General features: G+C 45.1%; 4 protein-coding genes and 1 long non-coding RNA gene across 5 annotated transcripts; 2 read left to right on the forward strand and 3 right to left on the reverse strand.

Annotated features, from left to right (window-relative positions):
- The first annotated feature begins 122 nt into the window (after positions 1–122).
- Osi11 (Osiris 11) lies at positions 123–1,459 on the forward strand. The gene has a single exon (XM_018006739.2). It carries the CDS (start codon positions 329–331, stop codon positions 1,295–1,297), a length of 969 nt encoding a protein of 322 aa, XP_017862228.2. The 5' UTR covers positions 123–328; the 3' UTR covers positions 1,298–1,459.
- Positions 1,450–5,694, reverse strand: Osi10a (Osiris 10a). Its single transcript, XM_018006618.2, has 5 exons — positions 4,523–5,694; positions 3,898–4,460; positions 2,912–3,185; positions 2,502–2,653; positions 1,450–1,737 (listed from the first exon to the last, which is right to left on the reverse strand). The coding sequence occupies exons 1-5, from the start codon at positions 4,998–5,000 to the stop codon at positions 1,450–1,452; spliced, it is 1,755 nt and encodes a 584-aa protein (XP_017862107.1). The 5' UTR covers positions 5,001–5,694.
- A 1,837-nt stretch (positions 5,695–7,531) lies between these two features.
- On the forward strand, positions 7,532–8,404 carry LOC149270564 (uncharacterized). Its single transcript, XR_016271611.1, has 3 exons — positions 7,532–7,663; positions 7,721–7,950; positions 8,044–8,404. It is a non-coding gene; the product is annotated as an uncharacterized LOC149270564 (long non-coding RNA).
- Positions 8,405–9,131: 727 nt separating this feature from the next.
- On the reverse strand, positions 9,132–11,559 carry Osi9 (DUF1676 domain-containing protein Osi9). Its single transcript, XM_018001019.2, has 3 exons — positions 11,198–11,559; positions 10,784–11,039; positions 9,132–10,135 (listed from the first exon to the last, which is right to left on the reverse strand). The coding sequence occupies exons 1-3, from the start codon at positions 11,330–11,332 to the stop codon at positions 9,828–9,830; spliced, it is 699 nt and encodes a 232-aa protein (XP_017856508.1). The 5' UTR covers positions 11,333–11,559; the 3' UTR covers positions 9,132–9,827.
- A 3,524-nt stretch (positions 11,560–15,083) lies between these two features.
- Positions 15,084–16,426, reverse strand: Osi8 (Osiris 8). Its single transcript, XM_018001018.2, has 2 exons — positions 15,782–16,426; positions 15,084–15,693 (listed from the first exon to the last, which is right to left on the reverse strand). The coding sequence occupies exons 1-2, from the start codon at positions 16,274–16,276 to the stop codon at positions 15,328–15,330; spliced, it is 861 nt and encodes a 286-aa protein (XP_017856507.1). The 5' UTR covers positions 16,277–16,426; the 3' UTR covers positions 15,084–15,327.
- Positions 16,427–19,037: the final 2,611 nt, after the last annotated feature.

The following is a 19,037-nucleotide window of genomic DNA, read 5'->3' on the forward strand; positions in this document are numbered from 1 at the left end:
CTGCCAATTGCACTAAATCTGCAGCGAAGCAGATTGCGCCGGCAGCTCAGCAGCTCAGCAGCTCAGCAGATCGGCAGATCGGCAGCTGAACAGAAGTGCATCCAACATGCATATTACGCTCTGAATAGCCAACTGGCACTGGGGCGCCAACAAAAGCAAAACTGGATGCAACGGCTGCCTGGCTAATTGTGGCAACTACAAGTGTATAAATTTGTGGCACAGTCCGCCGCACAAGATCAGTTGGCCGAGCGAGTTGGCCAGAACGACAACATACGGCACACGCACAGCTGTCAAGTGAGCAGAGGCTAATCCCAAAGGATATACACATATGCACACAATGGATACGCGTTTGGGTCTACTCGGCGTGCTGCTGCTGCTGGCGGCGCCCATCTGGACGCTGGAGGTGCCCCACAATGCGACTGCTGCGGGCGAGAGCGGACTGCTGCGCACCATGCGGCACGTGTGGACGCAGTGCGCCGAGAGCGAGGATATTTTTTGGTGCTGCAAGCTGCAGGGAGCCCGCCTGCTTGGGCGCGCTCTTAAGGTGCAGCAGCTCAGCATTGTGGATGGCATTAATCTGGTGAGGCGAGCCGGCGCCGCTGGCACGGAGGACACGCGCACAGGACGCGCCAGCATTAGCGAGCACCAGCTGAACAATCGCGACCTCGAGCACATGTCCAGCAAGAGCCTGGACGCGCTGCTGCTGGAGCGCTTCCTCCACTTCCTGCACAGCCACCAGCTGCAGGTGAATCTGCCGCGGCTGCTGCGCTACGGCGAACGCAACAGCCAGGACTGGCTGCAGTCGCTGCTGGGCTACTTCATGAACGGCGAGCAGGCGGGCGTGGATAGCGAGGGCCGCAAGAAGAAGGACGACAAGAAGTATCTGGGGCCGTTCATAGCCGCCGTGCTGCTCAAGACGGCCATACTGAAGATGGCCTATCACTCGATAGCCATTGTGGCCGGCAAGGCGCTGATCGTGGGCAAGATCGCGCTGATCATCAGCGCCATCATCGGGCTGAAGAAGCTGGTCAGCCACGACGGCGGCGAGAAGACCACCTATGAGATTGTCAAGCACCCGCAGGTGCAGCAGAGCCACACCTACTCGTCGAGCCACCAGGGCGAATATGACACCGGCGGCCACGACGGTGGCTCCTATCATCGCAGCATCGACGACGAGATGATGATGCAGGACAAGGCCTATCACGCCTGGTTGCCGCAGGCTGGTGCCGGCGGTGCAGGCGGTGCAGGCGGTGGCCCGGGCGCTGCCGCTGGCGCCTCCACCAAGGTCACCCGATAAGCTCGCCCAGCAGCTCGCCCATCACCAAAGAACCGAAATTGTTTCGCATAGCTTCAATTTGTCTGCAATTGTATTTACACTTGTTGACTTTCAACTTAGCCTAAGCCTAGTTATCATAGTTACGATTATTTTTACCACAGAAATACATAAAGCTAGAGAAAACCAGGTCTGCGCACTGCGGCACTTGTTGGCTTCGCCTCCTTACTTAGCGTCAATTGTCGTCGACTCGGCTGCTCCATCTCGTAGGCATAGTACGCCTGATGATCGTGACTCGAATGCGGCTCGTCTCCTGCCGTCTCCGCCGGATGGGTGCCACTGTAGTCGTGCGTGGGCATGCTGCGATGCCAGCCGCTCTCGTGACTGTGTCCTCCTCCCCCGCTCGTCACGATCACGTGCTCCGGCGAACTACTGCTGCCACCCGATCCCTTTTTTAGACTGCCCTGCAAAAAAGAGCGTAGCGCCACTTGACTTGATCGGATTAAAAGTGCTTAGCCTACACTCGGAGAAATCGAGCAAAATATATGTATATATAGCTATAATATATCAAATATTTATCATGATTTTCTTTTCATTGAAAATAAATTGATATCTTATGTTATTGGCTAGTCACTTTTTGAATTAATTTGTTAATTTTATGAATATTATACCTTTGCAAAGAGCTATTATTTGGCTGCATACAAAAGCTGTTCGATATGAATTGATTCTTATAATTGTCTGCACTCAAAAGCTAATTGCTTTGAGCGCTGTCTAGAGAAAGCAGTAGGAGAATAATAATAGGTCTGAATTAATAAACTCGTGAAAATATATTGATACAAAAGTGAACAATATTCGAAAAGTTCATCATATTCTTCCATTCCACATGCTTCCATTACATTCCCTTAGGATATTATGAAACGCCAAAGAGTTTACTATTCAAGAACTCACCTTGCTTGCCTACAAATGGAGAGTTAAACTATCGAACATGCCATATCAGCTCAGCAGCTGCTACTGCGCTAATATATGCACTAGCTATTTCGGCTTAATGCTATCCGATTACTTTTCACATTCTCATTTACTTTGCTTCCCTTTCACAGCAATAAAAATGAACAATTTAAGTTTTAATTGCACTTTTTCTTTAAGTGCCGCAAATGCAAATTGTTTTTTTTTCTCTCTTCTTCTTCTTCTTCTTCATTTTGTTAATCATTTCGTTACTAAATTGACTCACCAGCAGCGATATGACGAGAGCGATTTTGGCCATTATGAAGGCAGCGCCAGCGATGATGATGACCTTGCCGAGGAACATTTGCGCGAAGGTTGCCAGCATTATCATGCCGCCCATCATGGCCATGTTCTTATCTTTGTCCTTCTTCTTGCGACCTGTTTTATTGAAACAGTTTTTGTTTTTATTTTTCTTTTTCTTCTTATCTTTACCTTTTTTCTTCTTCTTCTTCTTCTTCTTCTTTTTCTTCTTCTTTTTCTTTTTCTTTTTCTTCTTCTTGTCTTTGTCTTTCTTTTTCTTTTTCTTTTTTAGCTTATCTTTATCTTTATCTGTATCTGTCGCTGTCGCATGCACTGCCAAACTACCAAAGCCCGCAACTATTTTATCGATTTTATCATCTATGCGAGCTATCGTACCTTGATCCGAGCCCGGAGCAGTGCCAAAGTCATCGATGGCATTCGATATGGTCAGCTGCCGTGGCAGCCTCACGCGCAGCGCCCTGCCCTGCGCCAGCTCCAGCAGCTTGCCCGGCAATCCTGGCGAGCCGCGCCGCTGCTCCCTCTGCTCCATCTGCATGGTGTTTGACTGATGTGGCTCGATGCTGAGATACTCGTTCAGCTGCCAGGTGCTGTTATCCTGCCGGACTGCATCCAGCAGTCGTTCCGCCTGCTCGGCCAGGCAGTGCCACGCCTCGGCGTCGGACAGGCACAGCTGCAGCAGCTGACCCAGACTGTGCCTGCTCCACAAGGAGACTTCACTCGTTCCGTTCAGCTCTTGTGCCCGGGCAGCGGCGAGCACCAGCCACAGCCAGAAGAACACGACTTGCCGCATGTTTCACGTTTGAACCACAAATAAGTGGGCTGCCAGCCTGTGGCCTATTATTTATATGAGCGCTGTGACGTCACGGGCTTTAGAGCAGAATGGAACAATTAAATGGCTTGTCAAAGCGCGACACAGCCGAGGCGAGCGCTCTTGATGGGAATCTAATAAGAAAAGTTTGTCTTTCACGCCAGCTCGAACTCTTGACAGCGCTCGAACTCTTCACTGCTCACTGAACCGCCAAATCTTTCGCATGGAGCGACTTTCGCTTTGGAAAGCGCTTAGAAAAAAAGCAACGTTTTTTTTTTTTACATACCTACATAAATACCTACACATATACATATATGTTTATTTATTTCATAAGTTAAGTTAAGGTAATTGAACTATGTCTTAATTGGAATATGAAGCACTCTGCAACAAAATTGAGTTCTTGGATGGAACGATGGATGGCTCCAGGAGTAATCTTCACGTAACCAACGAGGCCTTAAATGAATTTTGTTGGCTTCCATTTTCCATCAGACTCTTCTAGCTTTTCTAATATAGTGCATTCCATACGAGCTCACAGCGATCTCACATCCACAACCTGCCAGCCATTCATCTGGCTGGAGCCAGAGCTGCCCTGCAGGCTGCGCACTAGCGCATCCGCTGAGCCAATGCTGTCCTCCAGCGGATTCTTTACCCTGTGCTGCTTCTCATAGTCGTAGAAACGATCCTCGGTGGGTCGCTTGGTGATAGCAGCCGCTGCTGGCTGTTCCCGGGGCTGCTCGAAGCGCACCTTGCGGTCGCTGCGTTTATAGGGCTGCGGCTCACGCACATTGTAGGATTGATGGTGCAGCTCATCGTTGTGACTGTAAACTGTTGTTTTGCCCGGGAAATGGCCAATGGGGCGTGGTCCGCCGAAGCCACCGCCATAGCCGAAGGCGGCGGCCCCGCCTCCAAGGCCACCCAGGCCACCAATGCCGCCCAGCGTGCCCAGCACGCCGCCGAGGCCCAGGAAGCTGCTCACGTAGATCGCCAGCTTGGCCAGGAAGAGGGACTTCTTCAGCAGCAGGCAAATGCCAGCGAAGAGCAGCGGCACCAGGGCCACCAAATTGAACTTCAGACCGAGCAGAAAGGGCACCAGATACTGCTTGGCCAGCACGCGACCTATGACCATATATATGTGTCACTCAATTTAGTTAGCTTTATCTGAGAGTCTCACAGCTCACCTGTGCTGGCCTCCTCAAAGCCAAACTGCCGCTGGTCGAGCGCATCAGGGTCCAGCACAAACTCCGCCACACTGTTCGCATCGGCGGTGGGTCCGATTTTGAACATTAGGCCGGGATAGATGCCATCCATGTGCCACTCCAGGCTGCGCTGTCCCATCACAGCGCCCGCATTCTCCAGAATGCCGCGAAAGTCCACCGGATCTGTGTCCAGCACATTCACCAGCGAGCGACTGGCGGCCGTCTCCTGCTTGACGGCCACAAGGTCGGCCACAAAGGTCACATTGTCCCGCTCCTCGAAGCGCTGTATGAAGTTGAGAGCGGAGCGGCCCAGGCATTCGCTCAGCTTGCCGCGCTCCGAGCCACGCACGCACTGCTTGAAGTGCTGCAGCTCCTCCAGGCTGTCCTGCTGCAGGTCGGTGCCAGCTGTGGCTCTGATGAGGAGCAGCAGTGGCAAGAGCAGAGGCGGCAGAGTTTCCATGCTGTGCAGCTCGATGAACGCGATTCAACTGAGCCTGCTGGCCAGCTGACCCGTTCGCTTTATAGTTGAACCAGTCGCGTTATACAACTCACATTTTGGCCAAAATCTGCTCGAGTTCGGCTCAGTTTTTGCACATGTAACGCCGCCGTGGCCCAATAACGGAAATTGTTGTACATCAACGCCAAGTGACTGACAACGTTGTTGTTGTTGTTGTTGTTGTTGCTGTTTGTGTTGTGGGTGCTTCTGCAGCAGCTGGCATCATGGTCATGGTCAGTGCACACGCGCGGCCGGCGACCCACTGCGCCGACTTGCGGCCAATTTTTTGTTGTTGTTGTTTCTTTTCGCACATCTTGGCCATTACATAATGAGCCATTGTTGAGCTCCAGAAATGTTATGAAAGAGGCGCCACAGCTCAGATCCAATACAGGCAGCTCCATCAAATAAGCGTCTGCAATTATGGCATTACCACAAATGAACGCCCATTTAAAGAGTCAAATTTGAAGTTTTTTAAATCTTGTAAGTGCCCAAAATAAATCAGCGGATATTAGCGTTCCGATTGAGTTAAATCTGTAGCTAGTTAGTAGTGTAGTTAAGTTTTGTAGGAAATAGGCGTTGCCTTTGTGCCAAGCAGTAATCCCTTGAGTTTTTTATACAAAATGAGAGACAATTGTGAAGAGTATAAATATATATAATCTATATAAATTTTTTTTTTTTTTTTTTTTTTTTTTTGTTTGTATATATATTTTAAGCGCTGAATCTGTACAATGCAAGTTTAGTACCTTAACAACACAATTAGATTATTTATATAACACCTAACCAGCAATTCCCCACCTTGAGGTCTGATCGTAAACAAAGGGCTAACAGACAGACAACTCAGCAACAGCCGCAGCTAACTCCACATCAGCCAACGGCAGGCACTGGAAGGAATACATCAGTCTCTTATGCTGAAATGGTTAAAAGAAATCCTATTGCAACACATTGCAAAGACGGACCTGCTCAGCAGCGTCTTCATAATCCTCTAGCGCACCAAATTCCACAGCAACATAATTTGAATAATCTGCAACACAGCCCTTATGATTTACAGGCAGTGTTGCAACAGCAGCAGGAACAGTTCCAACAGTGGCAGCAGCAGCTCCAGCAGCAACAACAACAACAGTTTCTCACATGGTTGCAGCGGCAGCAACAAGAACAGCAGCAGCATAACAGGCAAGTAAACCAACGTATCGAAAAGCTCGAGAGTATAGTACTTGAGTTGACCAACTCGATTAAGGTATGGACAGGGGAAAGGCCAAATTGTCAGTCTCCAAACAACGTTGCAGCTTCGAAATGAATCCACTAAAAGTTCTTATCTGGAATGCTAACGGCATTTCAACAAAAGCTAAAGAAATCTATATAAATAGAATATTTTTAGCTGAAATTATATGCTCAAGTTTATGCGACATATTCTGAGTAAAGCAGTTCTCAGTTCACCGTCTACTTCTCTCTCTTACACTCGCCCTCTCTTCTCTCTCTCTCTGTAACTCTGTAACTTCAATATATTATTGCAATTAAAAAAAAAAAAGAAAAAAAAAAAATATTTTATTCTATTTATGACACAGATGAAGAACTAACTTTATGTCGAGAATTCAAAGAATTTTATATTATGTAAATATTATTTTAGCTTCATTTTAAATCATATAGCTCATATAAATATATTTCACATACATACTTACTGTTCTAAAATATATGTCGCATCTAACTCATGATTGAATGTTGTAAAAGGAATAGGAGATTCTCTTTTCTTCTTGACCAGAAAAGTCAACTCTTTATTGATTGTACCCTACGTTAGCTGCAGTCTTCTCTCTAATTCTAACTATGACTATGAATGAGAGAGACAGAGAGAGTGAGCGAGAGAGAGAGAGAGAGCGAGAGACAAAGAGAGAGAGAGAGCGAGATAGAGTGAGCGAGAGAGAGCGCGCGAGAGAAAGAGAGAGCAATAGACAAAAACATATGTTGTTGAGCATAGTCCCAGCTGTTAATAAAAGAGAGTGAGATAGCTACTTAGACTACGCAGACAGTCGTTATGATTTTCAATGGACACACAGAACGGCAAAGAGACAAAGAGAGGAGACTAAAATTAGTCCCTCTGGAAGGGCACGTTGTGAGCTACAGCATACCGAGAGTTCTTGTCTTTTATCGCTATAGAATGTTTCCAGTATATAAATATATATGATGAGCAGCCAAATAGCTCCTCTAGTATATCTAAATTGCTTTGCCTCTGCTAAAAAGCAGAGCTCTAAGTCTGTTTACTTGAAAAATTCGACAGGATTCTCAACTATTTTCATACCTGCTGCATTGGCCACTTATTTCAAATACTTATGGCAAGAATTTTTATACTACGAATTATTTTAAGAATATAAAAGCACATCTCGAGGTCTGGGCCTAAGACATTTTTCTAAGAAAATTATTTTCGGAATTTAACGTCTGGCGAAAATCCTAAGTTCGAAGCAAAAAATTTTGTTGCTTTTAAGAATTTCATAGTAAAATGTTATGTTTAACTTTCCAGACTCAGTTCACATTCATACTTTATTTACTTAATATTTCTCAGTAAAACAAACTTTTATGATTTTTCCAGTTTCCATTTTGTATTTGCTATCGGTTCATTTTTGCTGCAATGCATGTGTGTGCGTAAATAAACTCCCCAGACATCTCACACTTGCCTAATGATTTGTCCTTTCTAGTCCTTGCAGTTGTTGTTGCTGTGGGAAAAGCAATCCGAAAGCGGTTGACCACTCGCACCGCACCATGGATCGTTTGGCTGCTCTGGGCCAACAGCAAAAAGTTGACTCGAAAGTGTTGCATACTTTCAGGCGGAACTTGAAACAAGCTTCGGTGTTGCCAGCCCGTCGGAGTGCAACAAAGCCCTTAATAACAACAACTACAACAACAACTGTGGCGACAACAGCAACTGGTAGGTCGTTAGATACACTCTACACCGTCTACGGCCCTTCAGCCGCCGAGTGGTTGATAAAGTTTTGCATATTTTGCTAATGAATTCCGACAGTCGTGAACTTTAGGTAACCACAAGTGGCACGCCCCCTGCAGCCCACTTGTTTTCGAGTAGGCCAATTTGCAATTTGCCAGAACTTTAAGGCTTAATTTGGGCCATAGCCTGGCCAAAGTTTTCTCACTCGAACTGCGGCAGAGCAGAGTTTTCAGGAGCATTGCTCTGGCTGTGTTTGGGGCAGTTTATCTGAGCGATTGCCGCAAATCTGGACAAATAAGTGGAATTAGTTTTCCCATTGCCACAGACTGTGACAAACGCAAGCACTAGAAATTGTATTAATAAACACTTTCACCAGCAACATTTCAGATTCAACGAACGACAGCAGCAGCAGCAGCAGCAACAGTTGCAGCAGGCGAAAATTGTTGACAAACAGTTAAGAAATCGTTTTGGCCATTTGGCTTTTGCCATACGGCCATAAATTGCACCGACTCCCCCCACACAAGCAGGGGCGTGCCCCATCTTCATGGCAGCGTTGACATTGCGAGGCGGGGCGGGGCGTGCAGAGCATACGTGCTGCAATTGCACATGCAAAAAGCAGGTCGTAGCCAAATGTGGGGACTTTCATTTGATTTTGGAGCGACACCGGATACCAATGAGCACATTGGCGTGGGCAGAGAGTGGGTGGCAGGGGGCCGTGAGCATGTTGGAGAGTGTATGTGCAATGTCTAGGCCAATAGGAAGCTGGTTGGCCAGCAGCTAGCGACTGCAGCTCTCAGTGGGATCTCCTGCACGCCTCAGTGCGCTGGCTGGCAAGTGAAATTCTTCCTCAGCCTCGGCTTCAGCTTCAGCTTCTGCTTCAGCTTCGACTTCTTCGTGCAGTTGTTGCTGTTGCTGTGTGATTTTGTGTGTCGCACATGCAATTGATATCACTGGCCTCGTTCGCCTTAGTTGGTAATTCATTTTATTAGTGAAAGAGTGAAAGCATTTCACTTGAAAAACACAAGAAAAAATCCGAAAAAAAAGACGCAAGCAAGCAAGCGAGCGAGCTGTATGCGGCGCACGTTGCGTATGCGCAATATAAACATATATACACATATGTATGCATATATGTATATGTAGTTATGCCTGTGAAATGCAAAGCGATGTTTTTGGTTACAGATAAATGCGGCTTTATTGAGTTTCATTTGAGTGTCTGTGTCTGGGTGTGCGTGTGCGTGTGCGTGTGAGTTGGGGCAATTGGGTGCGTGCGTGGGGGCGTGGCGAAACGTTGACTGGACAGAGTAGTTTGTGTGTGGCTTGTCGTAAAACAATCAGAAACTGTATATAGTTAATAGTTGTAAAAAATAGTAAAGCTATGAGCAAATAATTACACATAATACAAGTACACGAGTACAGTTAACAGTTAAGAGTTAACAGTTTAGAGTTTACAGTTTACAGTTTACAGTTTACAGTTTAAAGTTATAATTTATAGTTTACAGTTAACAGTTTGGTTAAGTTTAAGTTTGAGCAAGTGCCGCCCCCGCTTTCATTTAGCCGACTGCAATTACAGCCGACTTCATGTTTGTTAGATCTTATTAACTAGGGTTTCATTTCTCTTGTTTGACAGTGTTTTTTTCTTTGTTTTCTTTTTGTTTGTTTTGTGTTGCTGCTGCTGCTGATGGCGCCTTTTGCTTGAGTTAAGCTAGAAATAAATTAAATAAATAAAATAAATTAAACGAGCTGCGAGAGCTCTGTGCTCATTTCCTTTGCATTTCCTTCACTTTCATGAGTTTTCCTCTTCATCATCTTCTTTTGTGTGTATTGCACTAATTGTTGTTGCTCTGATGCTGTGACCTCAGCATCTATTGCTGATACGCCGCGTAGGCCAGGTTCTGTGCCTCAGCATTGTTGTGCAGCGACCGGCCGTAGCTGTGCTCGTGCTCATAGTGCGGGTGCGCAACCACCTCGTAGTTCTCCTTCTTCGACTCGAGCAGCTTCTTCAGACCGATGATGCCAGAGAGCAGCAGCGCAATCTTGCCAATGACCAGAGCCTTGAACGAGATGAGCGCCAGGAAGCCAATGGCCAGGGGCAGCAGCGCGGCCATCTTCAGCTTGAAGAGCATCAGCAGCGGCATCAGATACTTCTTCTTCTCCTTCTTCTTGCCGCGTGCTAAACAAAACAAATTAAGCAAGCAAAAATAAGATATTAAAATAAAATAAATTCATTTGATAAGTGTCTGCTTGACATGCGATACTTTCGCTTGCTGGCTGGCCATTGGCTTGTTATCTGCTCATTAGCAACTGGAGCAAGGCGCATAATTATTAATTGGACGGCAATGAGCAATGAATAATGAAGCGGCGAACAGGATTGGCTGCTTTCTATGGTCGGAAATCGCACAGAAAAGAAAGTGCGCCCGAGCCGCGCTGAACTGGCTAAAATGCAATTAATTGCAACGAGCGGCAACGAGCGGCAACAAGCGGCAACAAGGTGGCTTGCCAAGCTGCATGCCACAAGCGCCTGTCAATGCACCGCTAGACCAAGAGCCACCGCATCGGTCCTGCTGGCTGGCTCTGACCCCAATGTGTGCATGTGTGTGCGACAGCTAACAGTGAAAACAGGATTTCCAGCGATGCCCAGTTTGCGTCTGCTGCTGCTGCTGCAGGTGGGCAGCCAGACGCAACTGCAGCGCGCTGACGACGATAATTGCACCACTAACCCAAATTGGCAGAATAGCGCAGAACCAGTAAGCCAGAAGCAAAGAGCAAGCAGGTTGATTGGCCGTTTGGCTGCTTGGCTAGTTTGATATGCTTTACTCACATTCTTCGAGAGCGCGCTGCATATCCTGTATGGAGTCCTTGGGCACCTTGAACTGCAGCGTGTGTGTGCCGAAGAAGCGTGCGACACGCTCCACCAGCAGCGAGTCGACCTCACTCTCGCGTGCCTCCGCCTCCTCGGGCAGGGCCACATCGTTCAGGGAACGTCCCACGGGTATATCATCGGTCTTGACCAGGGAAATGCCCTCCGTCAGCTTCACATCTCCGTTCTCCGAGTCAAAGTAGTGCAAGGCGCGCTCCTGTTTACATAAGAGTGTATGTGTGTGAGTGTGTGTGAGTGGGTAATGTTTTCATATTTGTGATATTAGATAATCGATTGATAAAGCCGCGCTCTACACACTGTTGTTGTTTTCTATTTCGTTTTTTGTTTTTGTTTTTTTTTTTTTTTTTTGTTTACCTTCATGCACAGCACCATGGAGCGCTCGCCGCAGTCCTTGACCATGCGAAGGGCACTCGTCAACAGGCTGTCAGCCTCAGAGGCTGCTGCTGCCGCTGAGGCAAGCAGCGCGAACAGGCACACGAATTTCAGCATAATTGAATTTGTTTTTGTTTAATTCTCTTTGCGTGAGCGGGGAGCAGCGTGGGATCTGACGCAACACACTACAACAACACTTGACACTTGGTATTGATTATCCTTGATTTGGGCACACGACTCTGTCTGAGTCTCAGCTGTACAGTTGATTGAGTGCACTGCGCTCGATTGGCTTATTCGATCTGTCGGTCAGAAGGCAATCCGTAAACTGTGGCTAGAAGACGCACGCGGATCGAGTTTTATTCCCGGCCAGCAGCGGCGTTGCTGACAACGACAACGACACCGACAACGACACCGACAACGACGTCGATGGCAACGACGACTCACGACGCGCTAGCCGCATCCCCAACACTCACACACACACACACACACACACATGGCGACTCAAACAGTAGCCGAGCTTAGAATTTAAATAAACAACCTGACGAAGACGACGTCAAGCACAACCACAGCCACAGCCACAACCACAACCACAATCGCCACATTCACAACCACAGCGAAGCGCAACGGTTGCGGCTCTTGATGCAACCTGGCTTGACTTGGCTTGGCCTGGCCAGCAGTGCACTGCAGTGTGCGTGCGTGCATGTGTGTGCGTGAGTGTGAGTGTGAGCTATGCTGACGCAGTGTCGCAGTCACGGTCGACGTCGCAGTCGCTGCCAGCAGCGCTGCGCTGGCTTGTTAGCGACTGTTGCTGCTGTTGTTGTTATTGTTGTTTGTCAACAGACTTAAACAGCACTTAACTATTTGCACACACACACACAGACACAAATACACACACACAGACTCAGACACACCTAGCCGCTAAATGATTTGAATCAGTTTGGCGTGCATTAATTTTTGACAGCTCAAAATTTTGCATTGGCGCCTGCACAAGTGGCACACTTTCGGCTGCCTGAGAACCATCGAGCTCAGAGTGTGGTCTGGGGCTGAAAGTGGTGCGTGCTGCTAGACGCTCCACTGATCGAACCATTAGAAATTGCAGACACGTGACTTGATGTGGCATTTAAAGCGAGCTCTAATCAAACGCCAGCAAAGCCAGCCAATCATAGCATATAAGCAGCAGCAACAACAACAGCAACAACAACAGCAACAACAGCAGCAGCAGCAACAGCGGCTCTACTTATGATGAAAGCAACCACACGGCAACGGGCATCGCTCAAATTGGAGTAAAATAGAAAATTAACTAGTTTGCAGGCGGCATGGATAAAAAAATTTCACTTTAATTTTGCTTTTTATTTATGTATTTGTTTTTCTCCATCTCACTTATAGCCCCACCATCTGTACATCTCTCCTCCACACACATTAGCACATAAACATATCTCTATATATCTGCAATTTTGTATGCCAATCGCTAACATTTGCTCAAGAGTTTCATATCACACAAAATCTTTCGCATTATGTCGCTTTAATTTCTACTCTTTTACATGAATATTATCATTTCAAATTTTTAGCACGTCTTTAAAAATACCCTGCGTATGGCAAGAGCTACGATGGCTAATAAAAATTGGTATACAAATGCAGTATTTGTCTCTGACTGTGTTTATGCAGAAAATGTAAATTTAAGCTGTCCCATATACAAATTTTTGTTTTTTTGTTTTATTATATCTAATAATATGTATAAAGATTTTCACATTTCGCATCTAGTTTAGTTTTTAGTTAACTGATATTAAACACAAATATATAATTCATTATATATGTTTATATACAAAATTGAAGCTGATGAAAGTCATTTTAATTTAAGCTTCATTAATAGTAAATTTTATGCTACCAAATCTGAATTTGGGATATCATTATAATATTTATTAATCTAAATTACTTTGTGTGTATAGAAAAAAATATAATACAAGTTTTGTGACCAGACACAATTTGAGCAGATCAATATAATGTATGAATTTCTTAATCTGGAAACCCGAAATAAAAATATTCCCTTTTTAAATCCAAACTGAAAATGTCCAAAGGCGAATAAGAGAGGGATAAAAATATTTTAAAATACAGTAAAACATATATATATTTTTTTTAATTTTACTAAATTTTTATTTTTAATTTATATATATTTTTATTTTAAATGCCGAGTAACTTGAACTAGCTTAATTAAAATAATACATTTAAGAAAAAAAAAAAAAAAAATGGATTTCTCATTTAATTATCTGATTTCTCATATTTAAAGGGTTCAAGGTATAAAAGTCTATCAAAGGGTATTTCATAGTCAAACACTCTACACTTGCGCTTTCTCGCTTGTCTCATTTCGTTCAGTTTTTTTTTTTTTTTTTGCTTCTTCGCTTTTTGTGTAATTTACGCATTAGTCAAGTACCTGAAAGAAAGCGCTGAGTGCTGAGATTTGCACGCTACTTATGCTCGATTCCAGATGCAAAGCAAGCCAAATTTTTTGTAGCTGATTATCTGCGTAGCCTAAACAGCGTATAGTTGATGAGCCGAAAGGTGTTTAGGTTTAGTTACTGTTATTGTTGCTGTTGCTGTAGCTGCTGTGCCTGATGCTGATGGGATATGCAAATGACGTGCACGTGTATATGTAGATGTAGATGGATGTCCGTGTGACGTGACTTGAATGCCCATCAGCCTTCAGCCATCAGCCATCAGCCATCAGGCTATCAGGTCTGAGGTGTTGTACACTCGTGCAGCACGCATCTAGCCTCGAATCGTGTGTAGGGCATGTGTCGGTCGACTAGCCGGCTGTTAGCCAGCTATTTAAGATTCGGGCAATTATTTTGACTGCATGTCAAAAGCAATGAAAGTGAAATAGTATTTGATTTCATTTGAATGGCTGCGGACGAGCTGAGATTTTTGCTTATGTAAGCGTCGCCGGCTAAGCGGCTAAAGTCTTAGAGAAAAGCCATTAAAGCGCTTTGGCTTACCAAAATTACTTACTGAAATATTTAAGATACTTAACGATGTTCGCTCGAACATTGACTCGGCTCAGGAAGCAGCTTGGCAGCATCCTGTTCATTAGACGCTGGGCTCAGTTCCTCCAGCTACGCTGCGATTACTCATGGCTCCGACTGCTTTCATTTCACGCTCAGGTCCTCAGCTCTCGCGCCCAACCCTTTTTCCAGCTGCCGTCTACCGTCTACCGAATTGACACCTTTTTGAAAGTTTCACTTTCATGCCAAGCCTGAGGCCCCCTCCGGCCTCCTCTGTCCCGCAATCTGTGACATTTGCTGGCGAATTCCGGCTACCTCTTGTTCCGTCAGGCTTGAGTAATTTTCAATTAATGAAAGTGTTGCCCAGGCCCCGAATGTGACGTCAGCAATTAAAGCAGCCAAAAGGCCATTTGATTAGGCGTGAGAAATGTATTTAAATGAGTCTCAGGCCCAGTTTGTGTTGAATAGGTTCAATGTTCTACCTCGTTTTGGCCTGGCTGCTTGCTGGCCCAGCAGCTCATTAATATTTTGTGCAGACTGCAAAAGTGAAAATGTCGCATACCTCTGAAAGCAACAACAACAACAACAACGACAACAAATACAACAACGGCAACTACAACACAATTGAAGCAAGTGAGAGACGCTCGAGCATATTTGATCTATGAATATTGCATTCGACTCTAAAAAATGTGCTCGCAGTTTTATATGTAGCTCTTTTTGGTAGAAAGCGAAGACGTTTTCAGTGTTTTTTTTTTTTTTTTTTTTTTTTTTTTTTTTTTTTTTTTTTAGCACGCACGTAAGCACTTTTTGAAATTGTTATCATAAATTCAGCTGGCGCTGTTGAGGCGTGGCCGGGCTGTTCAAGATTGAGAAGAGGTAGGCGAAGCTTTAAGCAAAAATTGTTTACTACATTTAATTAACGCTTACTTAGGCCTAACACACACATTTAGTTCGTTACACATAGATATATATGTATATATGTATATGTATATGTATATAGAGATAATCGAATTAAGCTAAACATTATTGATTATTCAGACAATTCATGCGGCAATCGTTTCTTTGGTGAACTCCATCTCAAATGCAAATGCTAGCTCAGCTGGTTGGCTGGCCGCTTTACAGGCTCTTTGCGCTGCCCGACGACTCCTTGGCCGGCTTCCAGCCGCTGTAGGCCATGTCAAAGTCGCGGCCCCAGCCCGAATGGCCGCCGGAGGAGACGACCACCTCGTGGGAGGACTCCTTGCCGCCGCCGCCGCCGCTGAGCAGTTTCTTAATGCCAATTATGGAGGCCAGCACCAGAGCCAGTTTGGACACGATCAACGCCTTGCCCGCCAGCATGGCTAGAGCGCCGTATGCGATGGGCACGAAGGTGCCGCCCAGCAGCAGTGGGATCATGATGTAAGCGCCGTTGCCCTTCTTATCCTTTTTCTTGCGTCCCTCCACTGAGTTGCTATCAACGCCACGCAAGTCGGGAAACTTGATCTGCGAGTGAGAGGGGAAGGGCAGAGATAGAGAGAGAGAAGGAGCAGTGGTTGGGCACTTAGGCTGGCCTAAGCTGAGCCACACTCACCTGCAACGTGTGATCCTGCAGGAAGGTGGCCACGCGCTTCATGATCATGCTGTTGAGGATCTGCTCCTTGGCATCTAGGCCGCGCGGCAGCACGGCCTCAATATCCTGCTCCGTGATGGGCGGCAGCTGTGACCGCTTCTGCGCCTCATCCGTGCTGCTCACAAACTGAATGCCCTCGAACAGGGGCAACGTTTTGGCCGAGCGGAAGGCCTTCTCTAGCCCGGTCAGCAGCTTGACCTTGAGGCACACGGACAGGTTCTCGCCCGTGCACTGTTGGTAGATGCGGTAGACCAGCGACAGGTCTTTCCACAGGCCCGTCGAGCTAGCCGACTGTGCCGCCGGTTGCACTTTCTGTTGTTGCTGCTGCTGCTGCTGCTGCTGTTGCTCCACGCTGAGGCCATTGATGTGGTGGTAGCTGGCCGTGCGCGCCGTAGAGCCAGGCAGCCAGCAGAAGATTATCAGCAGCGCTGCCACATGCCACATGTACTTGATCATCTCTGTGCTCGTGTGTGTGTGTGTGTATGTGCGACTGTGTCTGGGTGTGTGAGTGTGTATTAAGCTCCTTTGTGGATATCCTGCAGCGTGATGGCTAAACTGTTGCTGGGCGCTGCTCTTAAGTTGTTCAACTGAGTGCTTGCTAGAGCAGTGCTAGCATTTTATACCGCCTGCCCGTTTGTCTGATGGCTAATTGCGCTTGGGTGCATGTCAAGCAGCAGCAGATGAATTTCATCAAAGCAAAAGAAGAAGAAAAACAAATTGTAATAATGCAAGCAAAAACAAAAAAAAAAAAAAAAAAAAAAAACAACGCAGTTTGTTTTAGTCTAAATATCACGCCAATTAGTCGGACTGGCGGCTGCGGCCAGAGGCTTTTGGCCATTGAAGCTGCGCTTTCGTGATTTCGCTGCTGCGAAAGCAACCGAAAATCTATGCAGCTGCAGCGACTGCATCTCCATTGCTGCAAGTGCTGCAATTTCATTTGTAATTATAACAAACAACTTGCAGCTCGTTCTAAGCTATTGAGTTTTTCTGCACATGTAAAACAGAGCGCGCTGCTGCGTGCGTGACTGCCACATGCCTCATGCCTCATGCCTCATGCCACTTGCTGCACGCCTCCTCCACAGTCAATGGCATTGGCATTGGGCGCAGCTGTTAATCCCAAGCTACAATTTCTATATCTGTGTTAGGCCTGTTTAGTAGACCGAATCGCGGCGGTTCTTTTTTTTCGGTTTTTATCACAGATTCACTGTCATCCCACAAATCTTAACTTTTCTTTTTATAAACGAAGAATTCGGCACTGCAACACAGCAAGCACTCGCTAAATGTACCCAAAGGCGATGGCTAGCTTATTACGCTTTACAATTTATTTTTGGATTGTATTAAGAGGTGTATAACATGATTCCTGTTAACTTATCTTTTCATGACTAGATTTATAGATACATTTTTTTTTTTATTTTATTTTATTTTCTTTTTTTTTTGTGAGAGCTCATGCAAGTTACCCGCGCGCCCAAATGGGCAGAATAAGTAGACAATAAGCTCACAAACGGGTTACTGGCTTCAATAAAAAATATTATATCAAAAAAATATATGTATTTACTTCCAATTTTATTCTTATCTTATTCAATTCCTATTTTTTTTTTTTTTTTTTTTTTATATTTTTAGATAAATATTAATTTGAATATTTTATCCAATATTACTCAAATCTTCAAGCGCAGAAGGATACATATTTCGTTTACAAGAAAGTGTTGCATAGTTTTAGGCTCACTCAGAAAATTAATTCCGCCTTAAGGCACTGATCGACTGAAGAGTGCATTAGCTAAACGAAAGAGTTGAGACACAAACTTTGTGAAATTGAACGAAAGTAAGAGAAAGCTTTTCTTTTGTTATGCTGATAAGATATATACATATGTATCCAATATCACATGGTTTTTATGAAATGTGGGTATGTGTATATATTTGAATACTTATTTTAGTTCAAAGAAAATGACAATTTAGTGCGTGGCTCGAGTTGTATTTGTTATTGTAATTTATAATCCAACAATGAAAAATAGGCTTAAAGAATATATGCTTGATTATTTATGTTAAGCTGACAGCATATCTAAACCAACTGGAATTTTCTCTGCGAACATGCAGTTGAAGGTGAATAATGAAGAAAATATATGGGCTGGGAATAGATAAAAAAAAAGATATTAAAGTAAGGGCTGTCTGATAATAAGCTGTATAAAATAAATTATATCTCATAAAAAATATCTATCAAAATCCTCTCTGAAAATAGCCAAAACACATTTTATGCTTCTGCCTGCATTAAGTTAGTAAAATATTCTAGGAAGAGGAAGAGAACAGTTTCGTTCAGTGAAATAAACACAGTCGTTGTCTAATCTATCATGATAATCGGTAATGTTTCAATCAAGTAATGCAAACTTAATCGACCGTATAGATATGCTGCTGGCCCATTGGGCGTGTGGCAATGGCAACTGAAACCGCATCGATAAAGCTTATGTATGATTTGCAATAAAATGAATAACTATTCAAGCAGCAAAACCGCGAACCGAGCCAATCGACCGTTTGCGGCCATTGCGGCTCATCAATTAATCCACAAATTGTTATTAACTAACTGAGAAGTGCGATGTGCGGTGCTCGGTGTGTGCACGCGTAGTCGGAATCATAAATCAACCGTTAAGTCAACTGGGCGGCGTTATTTAGTTATTCAACTGTTTCAGCATTTTGCATGCGACTCGCGTGCCCAATTAACTTTCAATTAATCATGACTAATAATAATCGTAACTGCGCACGGAGGCGCATAACAAACTTAACGCTTCCATGCACAACAATAACAACAATGGCAACAGCAACAACAACAGCAACAAGAAAGGAATTACTGTAATCATAATGTGATGCGTGTTTTTCATTCTTGTGTTTTTATTTTTATTTTTATTTTTTTTTTCGAGTGTGGGAAAACTTGTTCGAGTGGAAAATGATGACAACCAGTAAAATGCTTAACACAGGTGATTTTTGTATGTTGGAAAGCGCAGTGCAAGGCCGGACGATCAGGTTGTCTGTTGGCCTATGCAAACGGTGCAGCAGATCTGAGTGTGGTTGTTGTTGTTGTTGTTGTCGGCTATGTTCTGGTGACCCGCTTTCGGATCAAACTCGTTTTCATTTCGTTCAGCATTCTGCACCGCCCTTGCATGCATCGGGGTCCGTTGACAGTGAAATTGCATCTAAATTGGGTAGCGGCTGTGGCTGAGGCAGTGGCAGT

Source organism: Drosophila arizonae, chromosome 2 (genome assembly GCF_054131065.1).
Source record: "Drosophila arizonae isolate 15081-1271.41 chromosome 2, UAZ_ARI_1.0, whole genome shotgun sequence".
Lineage (NCBI taxonomy): Eukaryota > Metazoa > Arthropoda > Insecta > Diptera > Drosophilidae > Drosophila > Drosophila arizonae.